The sequence below is a fragment of the Muscardinus avellanarius genome, assembly GCF_963383645.1.
Source record: "Muscardinus avellanarius genome assembly, chromosome: 5".
In the NCBI taxonomy this organism is placed as follows: domain Eukaryota; kingdom Metazoa; phylum Chordata; class Mammalia; order Rodentia; family Gliridae; genus Muscardinus; species Muscardinus avellanarius.
This window is the reverse complement of record NC_137790.1, coordinates 138,864,243-138,885,869: the sequence shown is the minus strand read 5'-3', so window position 1 is coordinate 138,885,869 and position 21,627 is coordinate 138,864,243. Positions and strand designations below refer to the sequence as shown.

The 21,627-nt window shown below is 46.9% G+C and overlaps 1 protein-coding gene across 1 annotated transcript in view; it reads left to right on the top strand.

Annotated features, from left to right (window-relative positions):
• The window catches only part of ATP2C1 (ATPase secretory pathway Ca2+ transporting 1), a gene marked incomplete at both ends in the record, with an annotated part of 105,143 nt that overhangs the window by 51,341 nt on the left and 32,175 nt on the right, over positions 1–21,627 (top strand). The window contains 6 exons of the mRNA XM_080696333.1: positions 3,930–4,040; positions 5,942–6,058; positions 8,862–8,951; positions 9,750–9,785; positions 13,110–13,171; positions 13,674–13,782. Coding sequence (XP_080552459.1) covers positions 3,930–4,040; positions 5,942–6,058; positions 8,862–8,951; positions 9,750–9,785; positions 13,110–13,171; positions 13,674–13,782 — 525 coding nt within the window. The remainder of the gene's footprint in view (positions 1–3,929; positions 4,041–5,941; positions 6,059–8,861; positions 8,952–9,749; positions 9,786–13,109; positions 13,172–13,673; positions 13,783–21,627) is intronic.

Below are 21,627 nucleotides of genomic sequence, written 5' to 3'. Positions count from 1 at the left end.
GGTGAACACACCAGCAGCGCCTCAAAGCTGTTTACAGGATAGGGCAGTGAAACGCAGAGTTAAAGTTTGTGACATAACTCGTTCTCCTGAGCACCCGAGGGAGAGGATGCCTCTTTTGTCATCACTGCACTCTGGCGACCTTAGGGCCGAGCCTTGAGGAACGTGTGTCTGCCCGCAAAGTTTAGGGGCAGAAGGACCAGCTTATGGGCACAGCACGGGAACTCTCGGGTGACCACACCGGCTTCCTGAAAAGCACCCAGAGTGGAGGGCTGGAGATGCTAAGACATCGAATCCAGCTGCGTGTCTTAGGACTCCGTTTGTGTCACTGACCGCTGACCTCTGTGACTAGTCCCCATTTCTCTATTGATAACAGAGTTAGCACTGCTGTGTATCGACTACCGATATGCTGTCTGCCGGACTGGGCGGAAGCCACTACCCAGGCTGTCCCTTCCACTAAGGGTGATCAGGAGCTGACCAACACACACTCATGCCACGTCTGCCCGCCCTGGAGCTGCCTCCCAGCACGCACCTGTCTTCTGCCTCTCTGGTACATAAGCTTCCACAGTGTGTCGTGTGCAGCGCAGGAAGCAGCGGCACATTGGCCTCTGCTCCTGGCTGCCCAGTAGCAGCACTGGTGTGCAGTGAAACAGGACCACAGCCCTGAACAGGTGTACATGGGAATGACCAGGTCAAGACAAAAACAGATGAGCAGAGTTCACCAGGAGCCTGCTGTGAGGGTCCTGTGAGGGCATGGCGCCGCATCTCTGCCCCTTGGCCTGGTCAGTGTTCTTCCTCCTGTGCCTGGGTCCTCAAATGGGTGTGGAAAGTAATCTGGTTGAACAGCGTACACTGACAGTGCTGGGGCCGGCCGTGCTCCTCCTGTCTCAGCCTCCAGGTACTGGGGCTGCAAGTGTGCACCTCCACGCCAGGTGGGGCGGGAAGCAGAGCCGGGCGTGGTGGCACACGCTTGTAATCCCCGTGCTTGGGAGGCTGAGACAGGAGGATCGCATAGGTTCGAAGCCAGCCTTAGCTACTTAGTGAGGCTCTCAGCAACTTAGTGAGACCCTGTTTCCAAATAAAAGTAGAAAATAGGTCTGGGAGTATAGCCTGGAGGTAGAAGGCCTCTGGGTTCCACCCCCAGTACCACCAAAAAAAAAAAAAAAAAAAACCTGGGAAGTAGGACCATTACTGGGGAGAGGTGAGGGACTGAGAAGACAGGCCTTGGTAAAAACTGCTGTGAGTGCCCCAGAATTGATGGGCCTGGCCTAGAGGAAAGCTAACACTGCCACGCCACCACAGAGGGCGCCAGGCATACCAGCTCACACCCGTGCCAAGGCCTGGAGATCCAAGTCAGAAAGCCTTGAGCTCATCTGAGCGCCAGACCCCCTGGAGCCTGACAGGCGTCCTCCGACCCGCGCAGGGCGTGGGCCGAGCTGCACTCCAAGATGACTTCCTCCTAGGCACTCCTCGGCACTGCCGGTCCTCCGCCACTTCCCCGCAGCGGCCCTCTCTGCGGCCCATGGAGCAGGTGAAGACACCCTGCGCAGGCAGCTCCCGGCCTTCCCAGGGCCCCGCGGCCTTGCTGCCCATGGCTCCACAGCTCGGCTCCTTCCTCGTCAGTGCCGCCGCTTCCCACCGCACTCCTCCCGGCCTGCACGGGCTGGACACTCTGCTGTCCAGCGGCTGTGAGCAGGGCACGGTGGCGTGGTTCTAGCTGGAGAGCCAATGCCGCCCTTTGGTATTTACAGTTCACTCTGGGCCCCTTCAAGTCTTATCTACTGAAGGAAATAGTCTCATTTCCTTCTCTTGAGATTTTTCAGCTGTTTGGGGTCTGTGGAGTGCTTCTGAGCAGTTTTGTGTAAAGTATATTCATGTGTAGTTCTCTTCATGTACCAACTACCAAAAGATTACTTGAAAATTTTAAGTAAGCATTTCTTACTGCATAATTCATATCAGAGTTAGCAATCTCCAGTCTTTCTATTTCTGAGTTTTTGGAGGAGGGGTACTGTTGTGCTAGTTTATATACTCTACCACCGAGCTATACCACCAGCCGAAATCTTAATTATAGAAAGCATGGTTTAATAGAAAAATTATTGTGACTCTGACCTTACTGTCACTGATTAGTAATTTAATCCTTTACTGACCTATTTGAGCTAATTATACTGTGTACATATAAGTATTAGATATTTCTCAGGAGAAAAATAGTTGTCTTATTACTGGTGTATCAGATGCTATGTTAATGAATTCAGTCCTTAACTCTTTAGGTGCTGTATTCCTATTTTATATGTCAATAAGATGAATACTAGAAGTAAAAGGTTTTATTAGCCTCCTTGTCACTGGGCAGTGTAACATTGAAGTCCGTCTTACAAGGTAAAGTGCCACCTGCTTTAGTTCTCATCGGAGTCACTACATTTTCTTGTCTAACTTAAAAATGCTTTGGTGAATCCTATCTTTTCTTTTAGTTTGTTTTGTAAATCCAAAATAAGGACATTTCAGTGACTCTTAAAACACATAGCCAACTTGTAAAATTCCCAGTTTTTCTCAGAAATCTTAAAAATTTTAAATTATATAAAAAACGCTACAAAGTAATTCCAAGACTTTGCTGGAAAGAAAGATAATCTGTAATCGTTCAGAATTTTTAGCTACTAATTCCTTATTAAAAGTGGAAAAATACTTTTGCTTTAAGGTATTTAAATTATTCAGTAATCCTTTTTAATAAAAATTGGTTTTCACGGCTGGCATGGTAGCGCACGCTTGTAATCCCCGCGCTTGGGAGGCCGAGACAGGAGGATCGTGCAGGTTCGAAGCCAGCCGCGCGCGCTGGCTTAGGAGACCCTGTTTCCAAATTAAAAAAAAAAAAAAAGGTAAAAATAGGTCTGGGAGTGTAGCCCGGAGGTAGAAGGGCTTCCAGGAACCCAGTACCACCACCACAAAAAAAAAATTTGTTTTCAGTTCTGAAAATTTGATTATGCTGGGGAAACCAAGCACACATTCCTACATTTCCACCCTCAAGCTATTTACTTTTCTTTGGGGAAGTATACTGAAAGATTCTTTGTGTCTCTGTACTGACACTTAAGTAGAAAAATATCTTATTTTCTTCTATTTCATCTACTTAAAAATTTTAGGGAAGTATTTTATCCTAACAATATCCCACTGAGATCTTTCGTGTGAAGTGTGGAATCTTGGTCTGGCTGCAGGACTGTTGTGCAGCTCTGTGGTGGTAATCAGGTTGGGTGTGCCGCCAGTGTTAGGGAGCTTTGGTCCCTTTCTCCTGCTTTTCCCCTGTCAGGAATCTCAGCACCAGAGACAAGTCTGAATTAGAGATTTATTTCTGGGATCATGTTAAATACTTTTCTATTGATAATTGCTAAGAATCCTTGTCAGTAGGTGCCCTGCTTGCCACTGTATTTTAGTGATTTACTCTGCCTGTTACTTCCTGCTAAAGTAACCTGTGCGTCTCTGCTGCGCTGGGCTCTGGCTTCTCGGTTATCTCTGGGTTGGGAATTCCTCTTGAAGTCTGCCTTCAGGCAGGGTGCCAGGCATCCGTCTGGGTGAGAGAGAATGAGCTGCTCGAGGTGGGGTTCAAGTGGAGGAGCTTGAGGGACCTGGCATTGTCGCCATCCGGCCCTGAAGGATGGGCCTCTGCTTTGCCCTTTACTCTTGAAGCTGGCGGAGTTAATCGCAGCGCTTTCTTGAGTGTGAGATTTCATGTTCTAGCTGGCACTGCTGGCCTAATTTTTGAAATACGCTTTCAGGAAACATAGTTTAATGTAAAGGTGCATTATTAGGATTACATACTCATTGTTAGTCAGAAAATTTTGTAATTGTGGAAAATAGGTTGTGAACATTTGGGTTTTCATTTATTATTCTAGACTGCCTTACAGTTGTTTAGTATATTCAAATATTTTTTCTTTGGTTTTATTTCTTAGGTTGCACGTTTTCAAAAAATACCTAATGGTGAAAATGAGACAATGATTCCTGTATTGACATCAAAAAAAGCAAGTGAATTACCCGTGAGTGAAGTCGCGGGCATTCTCCAAGTAAGTGGCGGGCGGCGTCCACTCCTGGGGTCCAGTGGCATCCGTCGTCCTCACGCTAGAGACGGTCTTCTGGGCTGCAGCATCGCAGCCACAGGTTCACCATACCTGATGAGCTTGCCACGCGCTTCAACCCGAGGGGAACGTGATTATGTGACTTGGGACCTGGCTCCTGTGGTGGAGGGAGGGATTTAAGTTTAATTCATTTACATAGCTGCTTGCAGCTTGTGGCGACCTGATGGGACGGCACAGCTCTAGTGCAGGTGTTAGTTGGATTAGGGAATAATCCGTTTAGTTAGTAGCCTAAGTCGTATTGAGATTATTTTACAAGGGTTTGTAAAGTAAGAGCTAAGTACAAGTTCAGAGCTTCAAACAAAGTTTTGTTGCGTATGTAATCTACTCTCTCTCTAGTTTTAAGCACCACAAGTATTGAAACATGAAGAGAAGATTGTTTTTAGCTTTACCTTCAGACATTCGCATATGTCACTGTGGCATTAAACGCATTGGTGTTCACCCGCAGCCCACTGGGGAGCCGCCAGGGCTTCTTGCACACACAGCAGGCGCCCTGCAGTGGACCAAACTTCATCTCCAGCCCTGAGACCTTTTTTTTTTGGTGGTACTGGGGTTCCTGGAAACCCTTCTACCTCCGGGCTACACTCCCAGATCCCAGAGACCATATATATATATATATATATATATATATTTGGAAACAGGGTCTCTTAAGCCAGTGAGGCTGGCTTCAAACGTGCCTGATCCTCCTGTCTCCGCCTCCCAAACGCGGGGATTACAAGTGTGCGCCACCACGCCTGGCCCTGATACCTATTTTTGAGGGTGTTTTTGTTTGCTTATACTCTGTTTTAAAACTGCTTATTTTAAATATGTTTAAGTCTTGAAAGCCTTGACTGTTGAACCGTACTATAATGCTCCTGGCCAGTACGGTTCAGAAAACAACAGTAAAAATATCATTCGGGGGTGTAGGTGATTCCGTTTTTAAATGGCAGTTACGACAGAAAGCATGAGCGGTAGTAACTGAGACATCGTATGTGGTGTAGTCCTAGGTGGTGGCGCCACGTGTGAGGAACAAGTTCATCTTAACTTATCACTTGGAATAGTTGAGCAAGCACACATTTCCAGCCTGAAACAGTGATACAATCCAAGAGCAAAAAGTCATCCTAACCTTAGGCTCTTGATAGGCTCAGCGAACAAGGAGGCACCTACAGCCTGCTGACTATTCTTTTGGAGAAGCCAGTTTTAGAAAACAACAGTAAAAATAATCATAAAAGGCTAATTAACATGTAGTGATACTTTGCATTCTTTAAAGTATCGTGGTTTTTCACATTATATCTTTTTTCCTGTAGAAAAACATAAGCTTGTTAAACCCCATCTTGTTGCTTACTTTTTTTTTTTTTTTTTTTTTGGTGGTACCGGGGTTCCCGGAAGCCCTTCTACGTCTGGGCTACACTCCCAGACCTATTTTTTCATTTTTTTATTTGGAAACAGGGTCACCTAAGCCAGTGCGCGTGGCTGGCTTCGAACCTGTGCATCCTCCTGTCTCTGCCTCCCAAGCGCGGGGATTACAAGCGTGCGCCACCATGCCCAGCTTGTTGCTTACATTTTTAAAAAGTCAATTTTATCGAGGTATAATTTAATGCACAGGTTTGGAAGTATACAGTTTGCATTTTGACAAATGTGACCTCGGCCACAGTTAATATACAGAACATTTCAATCACTCTCAAACGCTCCCACGTGTCCCTGGGCGACAGCACCGGTGTGTGTCCCTGGCCCCGGCCCGGGGCCTTCGTCACTACAGCCGTCTTCCTGTGCACCTGCTCCTCAGGGGGCGCCCTCCCGCTCCCTCTGTTCTTCTAGCACTTTGAATACCCTTATGTGCAAACTCCTCCTAGGCTGATCTTCAGAATGGTCTAAACAAGTGCGAGGTGGGCCACAGGCGAGCCTTCCACGGCTGGAATGAGTTTGACATCAGTGAGGATGAGCCCCTGTGGAAGAAGTATATTTCTCAGGTAAGGAGCTTTTCTTTCTTTCTCGCTGTGTAATTTACATGAACTTTTAAAATATTCCTGTTTACTTTTTGAGGTTATTTATGGAGAAAGGAAATGAGTTTTTACTTTTTTTCACCTAAAAATGTCCATTTTTTGTTAGTGTTCAACTGTTACTTTGAAATTCTTGTAATTTTTAGTCTAAGTTTTCAAGGACAGCATTTTCTGCATTAGTAGGTCACACAGAGGTGATAATAATTTCATTTGTAGATACTGAACTTTTTCCAAATTAGAGAAATTAATATTTTTAAGACATCCAGGGCAGCTTAGTACAGCGTTATCCTGATGGTGAGCACGAAGGACGCGCCCATTTCCTATACCCGGTGCCTCCTGCTCTCCCTGGTGAGACGGCGATGAGCCCAGGTGAGAGTGAGCCCCAGCAGACATGGACTTACAGCTCTTCTCCTCCTCTAGGAAAGGCGTACTGTAGGATTTCTTATCTTGGTAACAATCTTGTTAGTGTAAGAAATTAGACCCTATTGCCCACTTGAACTAGTAGGGTAGGTTTGCTAAACAAGAAAAAAGTTTTTAACATATTAACATTTTATGCTTTTTTTTTTTTTTTTTTTTGCGGGTCTGGGGATGGAACCCAGGGGCATTCGACCTCCGAGCCACACCCCCTGCCCAGTTTTTTATTCTTTATTTTGAAACAGGGTCTCACTGAGTTGCGGAGGGCCTCACTAAATAGCTGAGGCTGTCCGCGAACCGCAATCCTCAGGCCTCAGCCTCCCGAATGCTAGGATTACAAGTGTGCACCATCACGCCCAGTTTATGCAGATTTTTAAACAAGAAAAAAAATTTTTTTTTTGTAAAGGTATCTGTGCCTTCGAACCTGTGGGTTCTTTTGTAAAAAGATCTATATTTTTTAAAAGGGCCTTCACTGATAATGAGTCAAAATAACCAGTCTTAACTTTGCAAATGAGTTTTTTTAACATAGCAAGCCTGAATTTTAGGGACTAAACCACCTCATGTCTACATCTTATTTTGTAAAATCCTGTTCAACAACACAAAACCGCATCCTCGCAGTTACCACTGCTCCGTTCATTTCAAACTTGAGGAAGTATTAACAGTTTGCTCCGGACTTGGGGGCGGTAACGCTTTGACTTACCTCTAGGTAATACAATTTTCCTTGATCCTGTTCTCAAAGCCTCTTGGGATTCTTCCTTTGAGAACTAAACAGGTGGAGTTACACACAAGCAGCAGTGACCAGGAAATGCCAGTTGCTGCACTCAGCACCGTGATCACCACGTCCTTACTCCTGTCTCCTTTTTTCCGGGACACTGAGTTTGTTGTGCCATGAACGCCTGCCTGGCGCTGCCACCTCTCGGGTGCTGTGCTGAGTTAGTGCCATTGTCCAGCTCTTTGAGGGGAAAAGACCAGGGCCCGTGCCCCAAATCTGCTGGCTCACATGTACATGTGAGGCGCTCTGCACACAGTGCCGACAGCTGTGTCCTTCTTTACTTCTGCGCAGCCCAGTGCGCTGTGGCTGTGGCAGCGGTCCCACCTCCGCCTGGCGGAGCTCCTGACCCCAGAGCTTTACGGAGGGGGCGTCCGGCAGGGCGGACTTGGGATGGTGCTGGTGGCTGGTCATCTCGGCGTGCTGCCTGCTTGGCTTGGTGGCAGTATGGTCCCATTCTTCTGTGGGGACTGAGCTGGGAATTGAACCCTGGGTGCTCCACCACGGGGCTCATGCCCCAGTCCTGCATTTTGAAACAGGCTCTTGCTGAGTTGCCCAGACTGGTCTCAAATTTGCAGTCGTTCTCAGCCATTGTAGACGTGGGCCACTCCCCCAGGGGCCTGTTTCTATACACGTTCTTTCTTCTGTTAGCACATACAAGAAAACTAACCTTGAGGCAAGTGTCGTCAGTCCCTGGCCGTCACTGAAGTTGTGCCTGTGGCAAGCGGGTCAACCCCACAACTGTCATCTGACCTGCTTATTTGAGGGATTTTTGAGTCTCATAATTTAGGTGTTCTAATCTACTTTAACCTAAATTTTTAAAAATAATTTCTAGCCTTTTCTAGCCTTAGTAGAAATTTAGGACAGCTATATTTATTTAAACTAATAAAAACATGCATACTATAATGAATTGGGAAAGTCTTTGTTTTAAATACTCATATTTAGCTTTCTCTTTCTCTGAAAAGGAGTTATTTTGAAGTTATTTATTTGTGGAGCTGGGGATTGAACCCAGGGGCCTTCTACCTCTGAGCTACACCCCCAGCTCTGTTTTTTATTTTTTACTTTTTTGAAACGGTCTCACTACGTTGCCGAGGGCCTCACTACATAGCTGAGGCTGGTCGTGAATCTGTGATCCTCCTGCCTCATCCTCGGAGTGCTGGGATTACGGGTGTGTCCTGCCATGCTCACCTGAAGCTTTTGAAATATTTATTTTTGCGGTGCTGGGGATTGAACCTGGGGCTTTTATACCTCTGAGTGACACCTTCTGCTTTAAATTTTTTTTTAATTTTTTGTTTTGAAACAGGGTCTCACTAGGCTGCTGAGAGTCGTGCTTTGTTGCTGAGGCTGGCCTCCAGCCGTGACCCTCTGGTCTCAGACTCCAAGTGCTGGGATTCCAGGCCTGTGCCACCACACCTGGCATGAAGCTTTAAACATCACTCCTCCCCTCTTGATTAATTCAGTAGATACGTCAGCCAGAAGTAGACTCTGGCTTTCTCATCGTCTGCTTTGCAAGCCTTTGCTGGAGTAGAAGAGGACCGGCAGCACACAGCATGCTAACTTGTGCTTTGCTTTTCCTGTGCTTTCTTGCAGTTTAAAAACCCCCTCATCATGCTGCTGCTGGCTTCTGCCGTCATCAGTGTTTTAATGCATCAGTTTGATGATGCTGTCAGTATCACTGTGGTAAGCAAACATTTTTAATCTATTAATTGTATAAATTCAGACTGCTCTTAAGTGGCTTCAGGAGTTGGGTTAATATCAAAATCTCCTTTGGTCTGTAATCTCTTTTTGTCATGTTTTGGGACAGTCCCACGACATTGCCCAGGCCGGCCTTGGCCGGGGGCTCAAGCAATAGGGTAGCTGGACTGCAGGTGGCTGCGAGGGGTGTCCACAGGTCTGTGACCGGCTCCCATGAGAACTATTTAACAGGCTGGTGGTTTCTTAGATAGGAAGTACCTTACAGTGTTTTCCAGTTACATTAAAAATTTTTGTTTCCTTTCCAATTGGAAGTATTTTGATTAATTGTGAACTAAAGCCTGATCTGTGAAATTAAAAATATTCTTTAGTGTTTCACGCTGAGTATAGTTTTGTTCTTTCTGGCTAGGTTATTCTAGCTTTGCTTGAATAATTACATTTTTGAGCCATGTTCACTGCCGCGTGAGAACTCCAGCAATCCAGACATCTCTCCCAGTGAGAATGTAGGACAGAGCACAGTAGGCGGCGGTGTGGTGCTGCAGGCCTGGCCCAGCGCACACGGACATCCCGGCATCCCGGGGCTCGTCTGGGGATTTACGGGGTCAAACTGATCATAGTTTTGTATAATAGAAAAACATTATATTTTCTTTTTGCTGTAGATTTTTGCAGCAGTGACACAAAATTTTGCATAATGGCATATAAAACTGTTAGTGCCTTCCTGGTACATAGCAGACACAGTATTCCTTGTTAATGCCTGGTCTGAAGGCTGCTTTCTGTCTTATTCAGGCAATACTTATCGTCGTGACCGTTGCCTTCGTCCAGGTGAGTGACTCATCTGTCATGCTGACACAAAAATGGTATGTGAGTTACTTACATTACAGTAGCCTCCGGTGAAGTCTGCAGTGTTGTGGCTGATAATGCCTGTCTAGCACTTTCTTTTGAAATAATTCACATCTAGACAACTCTTCAGGGACGTTTGGGAGACATAGGGTCTCTCAAACCTTTGACTTAGTTACTGAGATGAAGAAAATCTACTTTTTAAATTTGGTAGTATTAAAAATAACAAGCATATGAAAACAAGCTTAGTAATAGAAATACAGTCAAACAGTATATTATTTTTTCAATTGAAAATTCTATTAGGGTTTGGCTGGGCGTGGTGGCGCACGCTTGTAATCCCTGTGCTTGGGAGGCTGAGACAGGAGGATCCCACAGGTTCAAAGCCAGCGTCAGCTACATAGTGAGGCTCTCAGCAACTTAGTGAGACCCTATTTCCAAATAAAATAGAAAATAGGTCTGGGAGTGTAGCCTGGAGGTAGAAAGCGTCTGGGTTCCACCCCCAGTACCACCAAAAACAAAACAAAGTTCTATCAGGGTTTATGGTTTTATAACACCATTGTAGGTCCTTTTTTTTTAGCATTGAGAATTAAATCCAGGAGCATCCTACCTCTGAGTTATATCCCCAGCCCTTTTTAAAATTACTTGATTTTGAAGCAGGGTCTTTTTAAGTTGCTGAGGCTGGCCTCCCACATACGGGGATTACAGGTGTGTACCACCGAGCCTGCACTATTACGTTTCAATACCTGTTAGAGCTGAGTCTTAGATGAAACATAAAAGGAGTACAGAATTAAATGGCCATTTTATTAAGTAGCTTCTGAAGGAAATTTCGTAGATTTCTTTTGAGTGCCATAGCAGAATGGTTACTGTTGACAGAATTGAGTTCCTAACCTTATTTCGCGTGCGGCCTTGGTGATTAAGCTGCTTCTAGTCACTGTGGGTGACCTCTGCGTCGCTTTAAGTTCCTCACGCCTCCATTCAGCAAGTCACTGGAGAGCAAGAGACACGATAGGACACCCCGCTCAAAGGTGACCGCAAGTAATGAGGTGACAGCAGGGTTTCTACGAACAAGCGTGGGCTCACATAACAGTGTAGGCTTCGCTCTGTGTTTGCTTAAACATCCGGAGCCTCTGTAGATTTTGGAATAATGTTTCAGACTCTCGGGGGTTTGTTTCTAGCACAGTGTGGTTAGTGAGAGTAGAAGAACTGTGAAGAAGCGCAGAGCTGTGGGCCTCCTGAAGTCGGTGCTCTTACCCCAGGCTGCTCTGGGTGACGATCGTCGTCACACCACAGTTCATTTCCTGCGTGTTTCTCTCACCGTCCCAGTCTCTTCAGGCATCTCTGGCATAGGGAGTTGTCTTGTGCTAACGCAGCGTGGGGAGCCAGTTGGAATCGGATTGTTTGCAGTTTGTGAGCTCCATTGGTGGCCCAGCTTTCTCAGGGGAGCCGCTGCTTTAGAGCAGGTGCACGCTGCCCTAGCCACAGCCGTGTCAGTCTGCGCGTTGTTCAAGCGGTATGCACTGGGCCAGTGCCGCACCCGTCTAGTAAGCACTGTGGAGTGCCCCTCTGTAGACTTCAGCAAATACCATTACTGTATGAAGACCTTAGGAACTTATTTTCTTTGGCAAGTAAAGAGCCCCTACACTCAAAATACCATGCAAAATTGTAATTTAACATTAGTTCTTAGGGAATTTTATATGGAGATAGCATCTTATATACTTTAAATGCAAGACCAAGAGTGACTGTAAATGTCTTCATGATGGGCCCATTTGATGGCAAGCTCAAAAAGGATCACAACCAGGAGGAGCTCAGTTTCTAATTGCTAGGGGTTTCCCCCAGATACGATCCTTTGTTCCAAACGTGTCTATAAAACTAGCAAAATAACTCTAAAAAAAAAACCTCCTCTAAAAAGCTTCTACTTACTGTCAAGTGAACCTACCATGATGCTTTGTTACATATCTTCATGCCTTAGTGTTTAGTATTTTTATCTGTACTTTGGGAGAAGATTGCTTTTATATTCTATTTTGGCCTGCCTTTCCCCGCTGCTTTCTAATCCCCACCCCCACACCACTTATTCTGTCCCACCAGACATAGTCTTGTAAATGACACTGATTCTAGTGACTTGGGAAAGGCAAGCAGAGACCTGCAGCCTCTGTATGACTTACTGCTGGGCTCTAGGATTGGTGGGCATTCCCTGGCCTTAGGGACGTTGTGGACAGAACTTGAGAGCTGAGTACCTCGTTGGTGTTGGGCCGGGGTCTGTGGTTTGCGCACAGCGTTGCACTTCACCTTAGCTGTTGGTGATGGATGTGCGATTTGGGCTGGGTAGTGCTGCAGCCATTTCAGAGCTCCTCATCCCTGAAGCCAAAGACCAGTGGCTTAGCGGAGGTTTAGGGGAGGTTCAGGGGAGGCGGGGTGTGTGTGAGGTCCAGCTGCTGATGGAGGCGGGGACCAGTAGCCGAATGAGAAAGGTGTGCATGCCTCAGCTGTCGGTAATGTGGATGGAAGGGACCTGAAGCAGGACAGGGTTCCGGCTCCTGAGAATTCTCTTGTAAAATTGAGGTGGTTGGGAAGAGTGATTGGGATGGTGGGTCCGCCACCTCTTACTCCTTGCTTACCCTCTGTTCTTTCTAAGCAGAGAAGTTGTTTTTATCTCAGAAAACATTGCAGTTAGCATGGGCAAATGTAAATGTTAGGTACATATAAACAGTGTCTTCTTTGGTTATATATAGCAAATACAAAATCTTACTTACAAGGCTCAATGATCTTAACTTCTAATCACTCAAAATCATATACCCTTTAGAGCCGGGCGTGGTGGCGCACGCTTGTAATTCCCACGCCTGGGAGGTGGAAACAGGATTACCAGGTTCGAAGCCAGCCTTGCTGGCTTAAGAGACCCTGTTTCCAAATAAAAATATAAAATAGGTCTGGGAGTATAGCCCGGAGGTAGAAGGGTTTCCAGGAATCCCAGTACCACCAAAAATAAAATTATATACCCTTTAGCTACACTAATCAGTTTTCATTTTCTCCTAAATAACCTTGGATTTGCACACTGAATATTAAAATGCAAAATTGGCAATATCTAATTATCAGAATTATTTGATTGCTGTCATTCAATCTTCACAATACGGGATAAGTTTATAGGTAGGAGTAAAAGTACAGGTGAAGGAAAAGATAAAATTTGGGGAAAATTTTTAAATAGTGCTTGAGCTTAATATTTAAATCTAAGTGGAGTCCATTTATAGCAATGACATTTATATTTCTTTATAAGCATTTTTGTTAATATTAAGTTCTGCCTTTTATTTTGAACAGGAATATCGCTCAGAAAAATCCCTTGAAGAGCTGAGTAAGCTTGTGCCGCCAGAATGCCATTGGTATGACCTTTTTTCTGAAGGGATTTTGACCTCTAAAACAGAACTTGAATGTCCCTAGTATAGTATACAGGGTGGCCCCAACATGGAACACAGGAAGAAACTTAATTCAGCATGACGTGGGGTTCCTCTCGTCTGTGTGGCACACGTTGTACTAGTGAAGTTCTCCTCTTGCTGTCCTTGACACTGTTCTAGCAGGAGACGCTTGTGTTGTGCGCACACGTGTGCGCGCCCGCGTCGCTCAGCAGTGCCGACGTGGGGAGACAGCGTGCCGAGGAGGTGCTAGTGTCACCCCTGATGTGTGAGCAGCGAGTCCCTTTTCCAGTGGTGTTCCGAAGCCGAGTGCTGTCTGAGAGCAGACAGAGGTCCTCTCCTTAGTTCTTCTGTCTCACTCGTCTCCTCGGCAATGGCTCGAGTGTGCTCCCCCAGGGAGGCCACTGGAAACCGCTTCCTGGGTCAGCAGCATCGCTTTCCCTACCCCGGCCATTTCTTTCTCATGCCTCAGTGTGCGGGAAGGGAAACTGGAGCACACCCTCGCCCGAGACCTGGTGCCCGGGGACACCGTTTGCCTTTCTGTGGGGGACCGAGTTCCTGCCGACCTGCGCTTGTTTGAGGTGAGTTTGAGAAGCTCCTGTGAACAGTGAAAATACCCACATACCATTGCTTTGAAATATTTGGCAGTCTCCTTTACCAGTGACAGATGTAAACATGTTATCTTTTAAATACGTGTATCTCTCCTGTAGTCTTTTTTTTTTTTTTTTTTTTTTTTTTTGGTGGTACTGGGGTTCCTGGAAGCCCTTCTACCTCCGGGCTACACTCCCAGACCTATTTTAACATTTTTATTTGGAAACAGGGTCTCCTAAGCCAGCGCGCGCGGCTGGCTTCGAACCTGCGCGATCCTCCTGTCTCTGCCTCCCAAGCGCGGGGATTACAAGCGTGCGCCACCACGCCCGGCTCTCCTGTAGTCTTTTGAAGTATCCATTTAGTGAATCCCCATACATTTATGGAAACCAGTATTTTAAGCAATAGGAGAAACAAAAAGATACAGAATTCTTGTGATGAAGGCGCCTACGATACATGTACACAAATCACTTGCCATAAAATAAGAGAGAACCACGAAGTTGAGTAAAAAAGTTCGAGAAGTAGGGTATGGACGTTGACAGAAGGGCAAAGCTGCTCGCGGCTGCCCCGGAGGCGAGGGCAGGGCAGGTGGAGGCCGGTGCTGGACAGGACGGCGCACTGAAGCCGTGGTCCTCACGTCCTGAGTGCTCCAGCCTGGAGGCCCTCCGCTCTGCTCCCGTGGAGCCATGTCTCAGCAAACCCACTGAGCGAAGGTACAGTAAGTCAGAAGTGCAACAGTGCCAGCCGGGCGTGGTGGCGCTTGCCTGTCACCCCAGCATTAAGGAGGCTGAGACGGAAGGTTTGTGATTCGTGGCCAGCCTCCGCTACTTAGTGAGGAGGCCCTTTGCAACTCAGCGAGACCCTATTTGAAAATAAAAAATAGGGCTGGCGTAGCTCAGAGGTAGAATGGCCCAGGGTTCCACCCCCAGTGCGCCTGACCTGTGGCTGTGTGGCCGATCGCAGGCGCGGCCAGCTGCCTCAGCGCAGCGCCGCTAGGACGGTTGTACTGCATGCCGCCAGCCCGGGAGGAGGCCAGATCCCAGGCGCACGTTGAATTCTACTCGATGCGGAGTATTGAGCTCTCTTGTGGCACTGCGGTGCCCTACAGCGATGCACCTCACTCTGTTTTGGTTCTGGGGAATGAACCCGACCCAGGGGCGCTCTGCTCTAAGCTCCACCCCGACCTTTTGGTTTTGAAGCAGGGTCCCCTGGAGTTGCTGCGGATCTTACTGAGTTGCTGAGGGAGGCTGGCTTCGAGCCTCGGATCCTCAGTCTCAGCCTCCCAAGCACTGGGGTTACGGGGTGTGCTACCATCCTAGCTTGTATCAGTATTTTTTAATAAGTAACACTGATGAATTGATTTGTAATATGTTGCTTCTTTTTTTGTGACTTGTTGCCAAAACTTTTAAAGTGTCTAAAATATTTAGTATATATACAAACTTTTACAGCAAACTTATAAAAAAGAGAATAGTTTAAAGACCTCTTAGAAAATAGAGATTTTAGCTAGGCGTGGTGGCGCATACTTGTAATGCCAGCACTTGGGAGGCTGAGACAGGAGGATCGCACAGGTTCGAAGCCAGCCTCAGCAACTTAGTGAGACCCTGTTTCCAAATAAAATAGAAAATAGGTCTGGGAGTATAGCCCGGAGGTAGAAAAGCCCCTGGGTTCCACCTCCATTACACACACACACACACACACACACACACACACACACACACACACACAGAAAATAGAGATTTTAAATTACCTATTGAAAGAAGTTGAGTAGAATAAGGTATGGTATGTATGTGTAATTTAGAAACATTCTTACTAAACACCTGGGTGATCTGTTGGATTTGGAGATGTCTGTTTCTGAAGCAGATGCCGCCCTGGCCTCGGGGACCACAGCGGGCAAGAGTGCTGGGGGTGGTTCTCTGTGAGGCGGGGCAACTCAGTGTGTGTGGTTGGGTCTTGACAAGTGTGAGCTGAGGAGTGCTATTTGTGTTGACAATGATAAGGAGAAAAACCTTTTTTTCCTCATTAAGTCAGTGTACTGGGGAGCAGTATACTGCTGAGGTAGTGCTACAGTTATTTTTTTCTCTTTGAAGATTCCTTTTCTTTTTTTTAATTTTGTGGCACTGGGCATTGAACTCAGGGGCGTTTTACCTCTGAGCTAGAACCCCAGCTCTTTTTATTTGGAAGCAGGGTCTCATTGCATTGGTAAGAGCCTTGTTAAGTTGCCAAGGCTGGCTTTGAACCAGCCTCTTGTCTCAGCCTCCCACATCCTGGGATTACAGGCATCAGGTCTGGTTTTGAAGATTCTCATTCTCTTTCCTTTTCTTCTTCCCTTCCCAATCCCTTTCCTCCCTCTTACCTCTTCCTCACCTCTTCCTCTTCCCCCCAACCTCTTTTCTCCTTTTGTCAGTCTGTCTGTCTGTCTCTCGTTCTGAGCATTGAACCCAGGGACGTTCTACCTCTGAGCTGCGTACGTCTCAGCCCTATTATACTTGTTATATTGAAACAGGGTCTTGCTAAGTTACTGTGAACTGCTCTCAAATTTGAGATCTTCTCTTAGCCTCACAAGTATTGGGGTTATAAAGACTTGCAGAAACAGATCCCTTTTGGAATTTGGCTTACTAGTCATGGTGAATACCCTAGATGTCTTTTTTAACTGAAGAGTGAGTGACCTGGTCAGGTTGAGTCTGTGTGCTTCAGTCAGGAAGTTGCAATTTATGCACACATTCACCATGGAGCAAAAGAAATTTCATGTACTCTTCAATAATTTATAGCTCTTGGTTGGCTGGATTTTGAGTGTTAATAAGTTAGAGCGTATGAAAAATTTTAATTACATTTTCCCTCACTGGGATAAACAGTAAGAGGAATCTTAATTTTTGAGAGCAGAGAACAAATTTTATCATGATCAGGCAACTGCAAATGAATATTTTGGAAGATTGTTTTCTTGGGAAAGAAAGCCATTTCTAATTTGTTTTTGTTTGTCTGGTTTTTGTGGTTCCCAGGGTTCCAGTCTAGGGTGCTGTGCGTGTTAGGCAAGGCTATACTGCTGAGCTACATCTCCAGCTCCCGGATTGGCTCTTAGATGGTGTGTGCGTGCGTGCGTGCGTACGTGTGTGTGTGTGCACGCGCGTGCGTGTGTGATGGGGGGGTGGCGTCCAGAGGCACTCTGTGACTGGGCTACACCCAACCCTTTTTTTTTTTTTTTTTTGGTGGTACTGGGGTTTCTGGAAACCCTTCTACCTCCGGGTTACACTTCCAGACCTATTTTTTTATTTTATTTGGAAACAGGGTCTCTTAAGCCAGCGAGGGTGGCTTCGAACCTGCGCGGTCCTCCTGTCTCCACCTCCCAAGCGCGGGGATTACAAGCATGCATCACCACACCCGGCCAACCCTTTATATTTGGAGACAGGGCCTCGCCACGCTGCCCAGGCTGGTCTTGAGTCTGTGGTCCTTCTCCTCAGCCTCCAGACAGCTGGGTTACGGTGTGTGCCGCTGCACCTGGCTCCTGGTTTGCTTCCATTCTTCCCGAGAGGCAGTTGCCTTAGCGGCCTAGGTGTAACTTGCTTAAGAATTTATCGGTGAGCGACAGTTTTCCCATCCTAACCTTCCTTGTGTAAGCAGCCACTCTGCCTTTCAGGACAGCTTCCTGACTGGCCTTTGCTTTCCTTCCGCCTCGTGTTTTACGGGAACGATAGCTTTCCACCCGCACGAGGCTGGGTGAGCCCCGGCCTTTGAGTGTTTGTGAAGCAGGACAGTCACAGTTGTACTTGCCCCCAGGAGTCGGTGGTAGGATGAAGAATGGCAGCTTGGTGTGGGAGTGCCTGGCAGGCAGTGCACAGTGACACGTCAGCAGGATGTTCTGGGGACTAGCAGCGTCTCTCTTTTTCTTATTAATAAATACATTGGTAAGAAAAGCCACACAGTTCTAACATTAATTTGGAAAGAAAAACCAAGTAACTATGTTCCTTAATGAAGAAAAAATTCAAACTTTTGAGCATGCCAGGTATTATCTATGGTTAGTTAAGTAACGAACCCCAAATCACCTGCCTTATTTACATGCACTTCTAAAGACGCAAGGACTGGAGCGAGCGTGGTGGCACAGGCCTCGGGAGGGTGAAACGGAAGGATTGCAGGTTTGAAGCCAGCCCCATCAGCCTACATGACACTCTCACCAAGTTGCCAAGGTCCTGCTTCAAGAATAAAAGGGCCAGAAGTGTAGCTCAGAGGTACAGTGCCTCTGAGTTCAATTCCCTGTACTAAGAAAACGAGAACAAAACCAAACAAAGTGCTGCTCTGTTTTAAGGAGCACATTTTCTAAGCCCAGTTTGATGCTAAAATGGACTGGTTGCCTGAGCTTCTGGGAAATGCTAACCCTTTTTTTTTTTTCTCTTTTTTTTCTTTTTGTGGGTGTGGAGATGGAACCCAGGGGCATTCGACCTCCGAGCTACACCCCCTGCCCTACTTTTTTATTCTTTATTTTGAGCAGGCTCGCAGTAAGCTGCAGGCCTCACTAAGCTGAGGCTGTCCGCAAACCGTGATCCTCTGGTCTCAGCCTCCCAAATGCTGGGATTACAAGTGTGCACCACCACACCCGGCATTAACAGTTTTGATTTCTCTAGTTGAATGATGTAAATGATTTTTATTTTTTTTTTTTTGCGGTATTGGGGATGGAACCCAGGGGGCTTTCTACCTTTACACTACATCCCCAGCCCTGTTTTTTACTCTTTATTTTGAAGCAGGGTCTCACTGAGTTTGGAGGGCCTCACTGTGAAGCTGAGGCTGTCTTTGAAACTGTGAGTCTCCTGTCTCAGCCTCCCAAGTGCTGGGATAATAAGCGTGCACCACCACACCCAGCTGCTGTCAATTATTTTCATGGCGTAATGATGTGTTGTAAACTCTCAATTTTGTCTCCAAGTTATGTATTCACCTAGTGTGTGAACACCCCAAGCAGGTTCCTGACCCAGCGTCTTTGTATCCAGCTCCCTTTCCCTGGAATTCCTTTATCTCTGGTCATGGTTTAGCCTTGGCGCCCACAGGTCTATTAGGGAGTAGTGGAGGGATTATCTACTTTTTTCCAGGGTGGGGTGGAGTGGGCGGGGGCAGGGGTTGAACCCAGGAACATCCTACCTCTGAAACTGGGTCTTGATCAGTTCCTGAGGCTGGCCTCAAGCCTGCAATCCTCCTGTCTTAGATCCCTCCTGGTTACCTGCCTTTGAGGGATGTTTTCTTTTTTATATCTGAAATGTTCCTCTGTCCTTGTTATACTTTTTCTACCTGATAGTGTAGTGTCTGTGCTTGTGTATTTTAGACACTTTCCCGTCAGAGGGTGACTGAGCATAGGAACTTTGTTTTGATCACTCCTGCTGCTACTGTCTGCGAATCATAGACCTGAGAAATACTTGTTGAATGAATAACTGCCATCGATTAAATTGGAACTTTTTCTCCAGAGATGGGAGGGAAAATTTATGAACCAATATTTTATATAATTATTTTATATGAGACCAAGTATTTGTACTCCTAAAGAAATAAACTGTTTAAAAGATTGGTCTGGGAATGTCTCCATGGTAGAGTGCTTGCCTAGCATGGGAGAGGTCCTGGGTTAAATCTGCAATAAAATAAAATGAAGAAGAAACACCCTTCCCCAGAGAGTTGCTGATGGGCTCAGGTTCAGCAGCGCTAGAGACCACCTCCATCCTGCTTTCTGCACTCCAAAATTTAGAGTCTGAAGACACTGAGTGAGAAGACGAGCTCGGCTTAGACTAGCCGGGAGTGCCCGTAGCCTGGCTGCTGGAGGTCAGCTCTTGGCTTCTTCTCCAGGGCTTTTGAACTCAGTGCCTGGCAGGCAGTTGGGGCAGTAGAGGTTTGTTGGGTTAAGCGCATTAGCATCTGAAATGACTGAAACCAGGAACCAGCTCCTGCTTTAGCCCAAAGCGACCCTAAGACCCTCAGTAGGAGCTTCTGGAGTAAACTGGAGCAAGGCTTTCCCACTCTCTTAGGCTCAGCGGCGGGTACAGCCACTGCTCAGGACTGCGGGTCCTGGGCTGTGGGAGGGAGGGCAGACGATTGCATTCGCATGCCCCTGGTGGCGGAGGTGGTGCTGGCTCTGCTGCCCTTGCCGAACCTGTGCTCCTGTGAGGTGACCCACAGCCGTGTGCAGGAACCTGTGCTCCTGTGAGGTGACCCGCAGCCGTGTGTGCAGGAATCTGTGCTCCTGTGAGGTGACCCGCAGCCGTGTGCAGGAACCTGTGCTCCTGTGAGGTGACCCACAGCCGTGTGTGCAGGAACCTGTGCTCCTGTGAGGTGACCCGCAGCCGTGTGCAGGAACCTGTGCTCCTGTGAGGTGACCCGCAGCCGTGTGTGCAGGAACCTGTGCTCCTGTGAGGTGACCCGCAGCCGTGTGCAGGAACCTGTGCTCCTGTGAGGTGACCCGCAGCCGTGTGCAGGAACCTGTGCTCCTGTGAGGTGACCCGCAGCCGTGTGTGCAGGAACCTGTGCTCCTGTGAGGTGACCCGCAGCCGTGTGCAGGAACCTGTGCTCCTGTGAGGTGACCCGCAGCCGTGTGCAGGAACCTGTGCTCCTGTGAGGTGACCCGCAGCCATGTGCAGGAACCTGTGCTCCTGTGAGGTGACCCGCAGCCGTGTGCAGGCATTCGAGGAGCGCCTCGGTGGGAAGCCACCCCAAAGCCCTGTGCGTGTGTCTGGATCTGTCTTCCAGGTGTCATCGTCACAGCACGCATGAAGCTCATCGCCACCCTGGGAAAATGTTACTCTGTGGGCTATTCCTTCAGAAACAGCCAGGCCACATTCACAGCGCTTCCACACAGAGAAGGATTAGCGTGCGCTCACGCGCTTGTGTGTGTGTGTGTGCACAGATTCCAACCTTGTTGCAGAGTGGAAAGAAATGATATTCATGATCCACATTTCTATGTTTTTGATTCTTACAAATTTTAATTTGGAGTAAATTTTGTGAAAATTGAGCACAAAGTATTGAATGATTGTTTTTCTGAAAACTTTTTTAAGGTGCTGGGGATCGAACCCAGAGGTGTTCTGCTTCTGAGCTAGACCTCAAGAGCGATCTTATTTTTTATTTTGAAACAGGGTCTCACTAAGTTGCTAAGGCTGGCTTTGAACCTCCTGTCTCAGCCTCCCAAGTAGTGGGATTGCAGACATGCGTCACCACACCCAGTTCAAAACTTTAAAAAAATCTTCTATTCATATGTTGTTATTTTTTGTCATGGTTGTTTTCAATCTTCCAAACACTTTCCTGAACTTCAGGGGCCTGAGGAAGCTAGGAGATTTGTCATGATAGATAGGTCTCCTCTAGACAGAGAGTCTCCTTTCCCTACTTGTGGTTGGATTTTAGGCAGTCTCAAGGTATAGCATTTTACTTTGCATGCTTCAGCTTTTGTTGACTTCATTTAAAAAACAGGATTGTGTGTTTGGGGAGCTGTGTGCATGTATGTCGCTATTAGCATGACTTACATTGTGATGTGAGACTATAATGTGCCAATAAAAGTACTGAACCCAGGGGCATTCGACCTCCGAGCTACACCTCTAGCTCTATTTTTTATTTCTTACTTTGAAACGGGGTCTCACTAAGTAGCTGAGGCTGGCCGTGAACCAGTGGTCCTCCTGTCTCAGCCTCCCAAGTACTGGGATTACACGTGTTCACCACCATGCCTGTCTTAAAAATGTTTTAAATATATGATTGTATCCCTTCCAATCTTAGAGTATTGACCATGATCCAAGATGTGGCAAGTCCATGGAATTGGGATATTTGAGGAAGAAGTGGTGTCTGTGATGTTCAGAGTAGCACAGACTTGGATTTACGGAATGCTCTTTGTT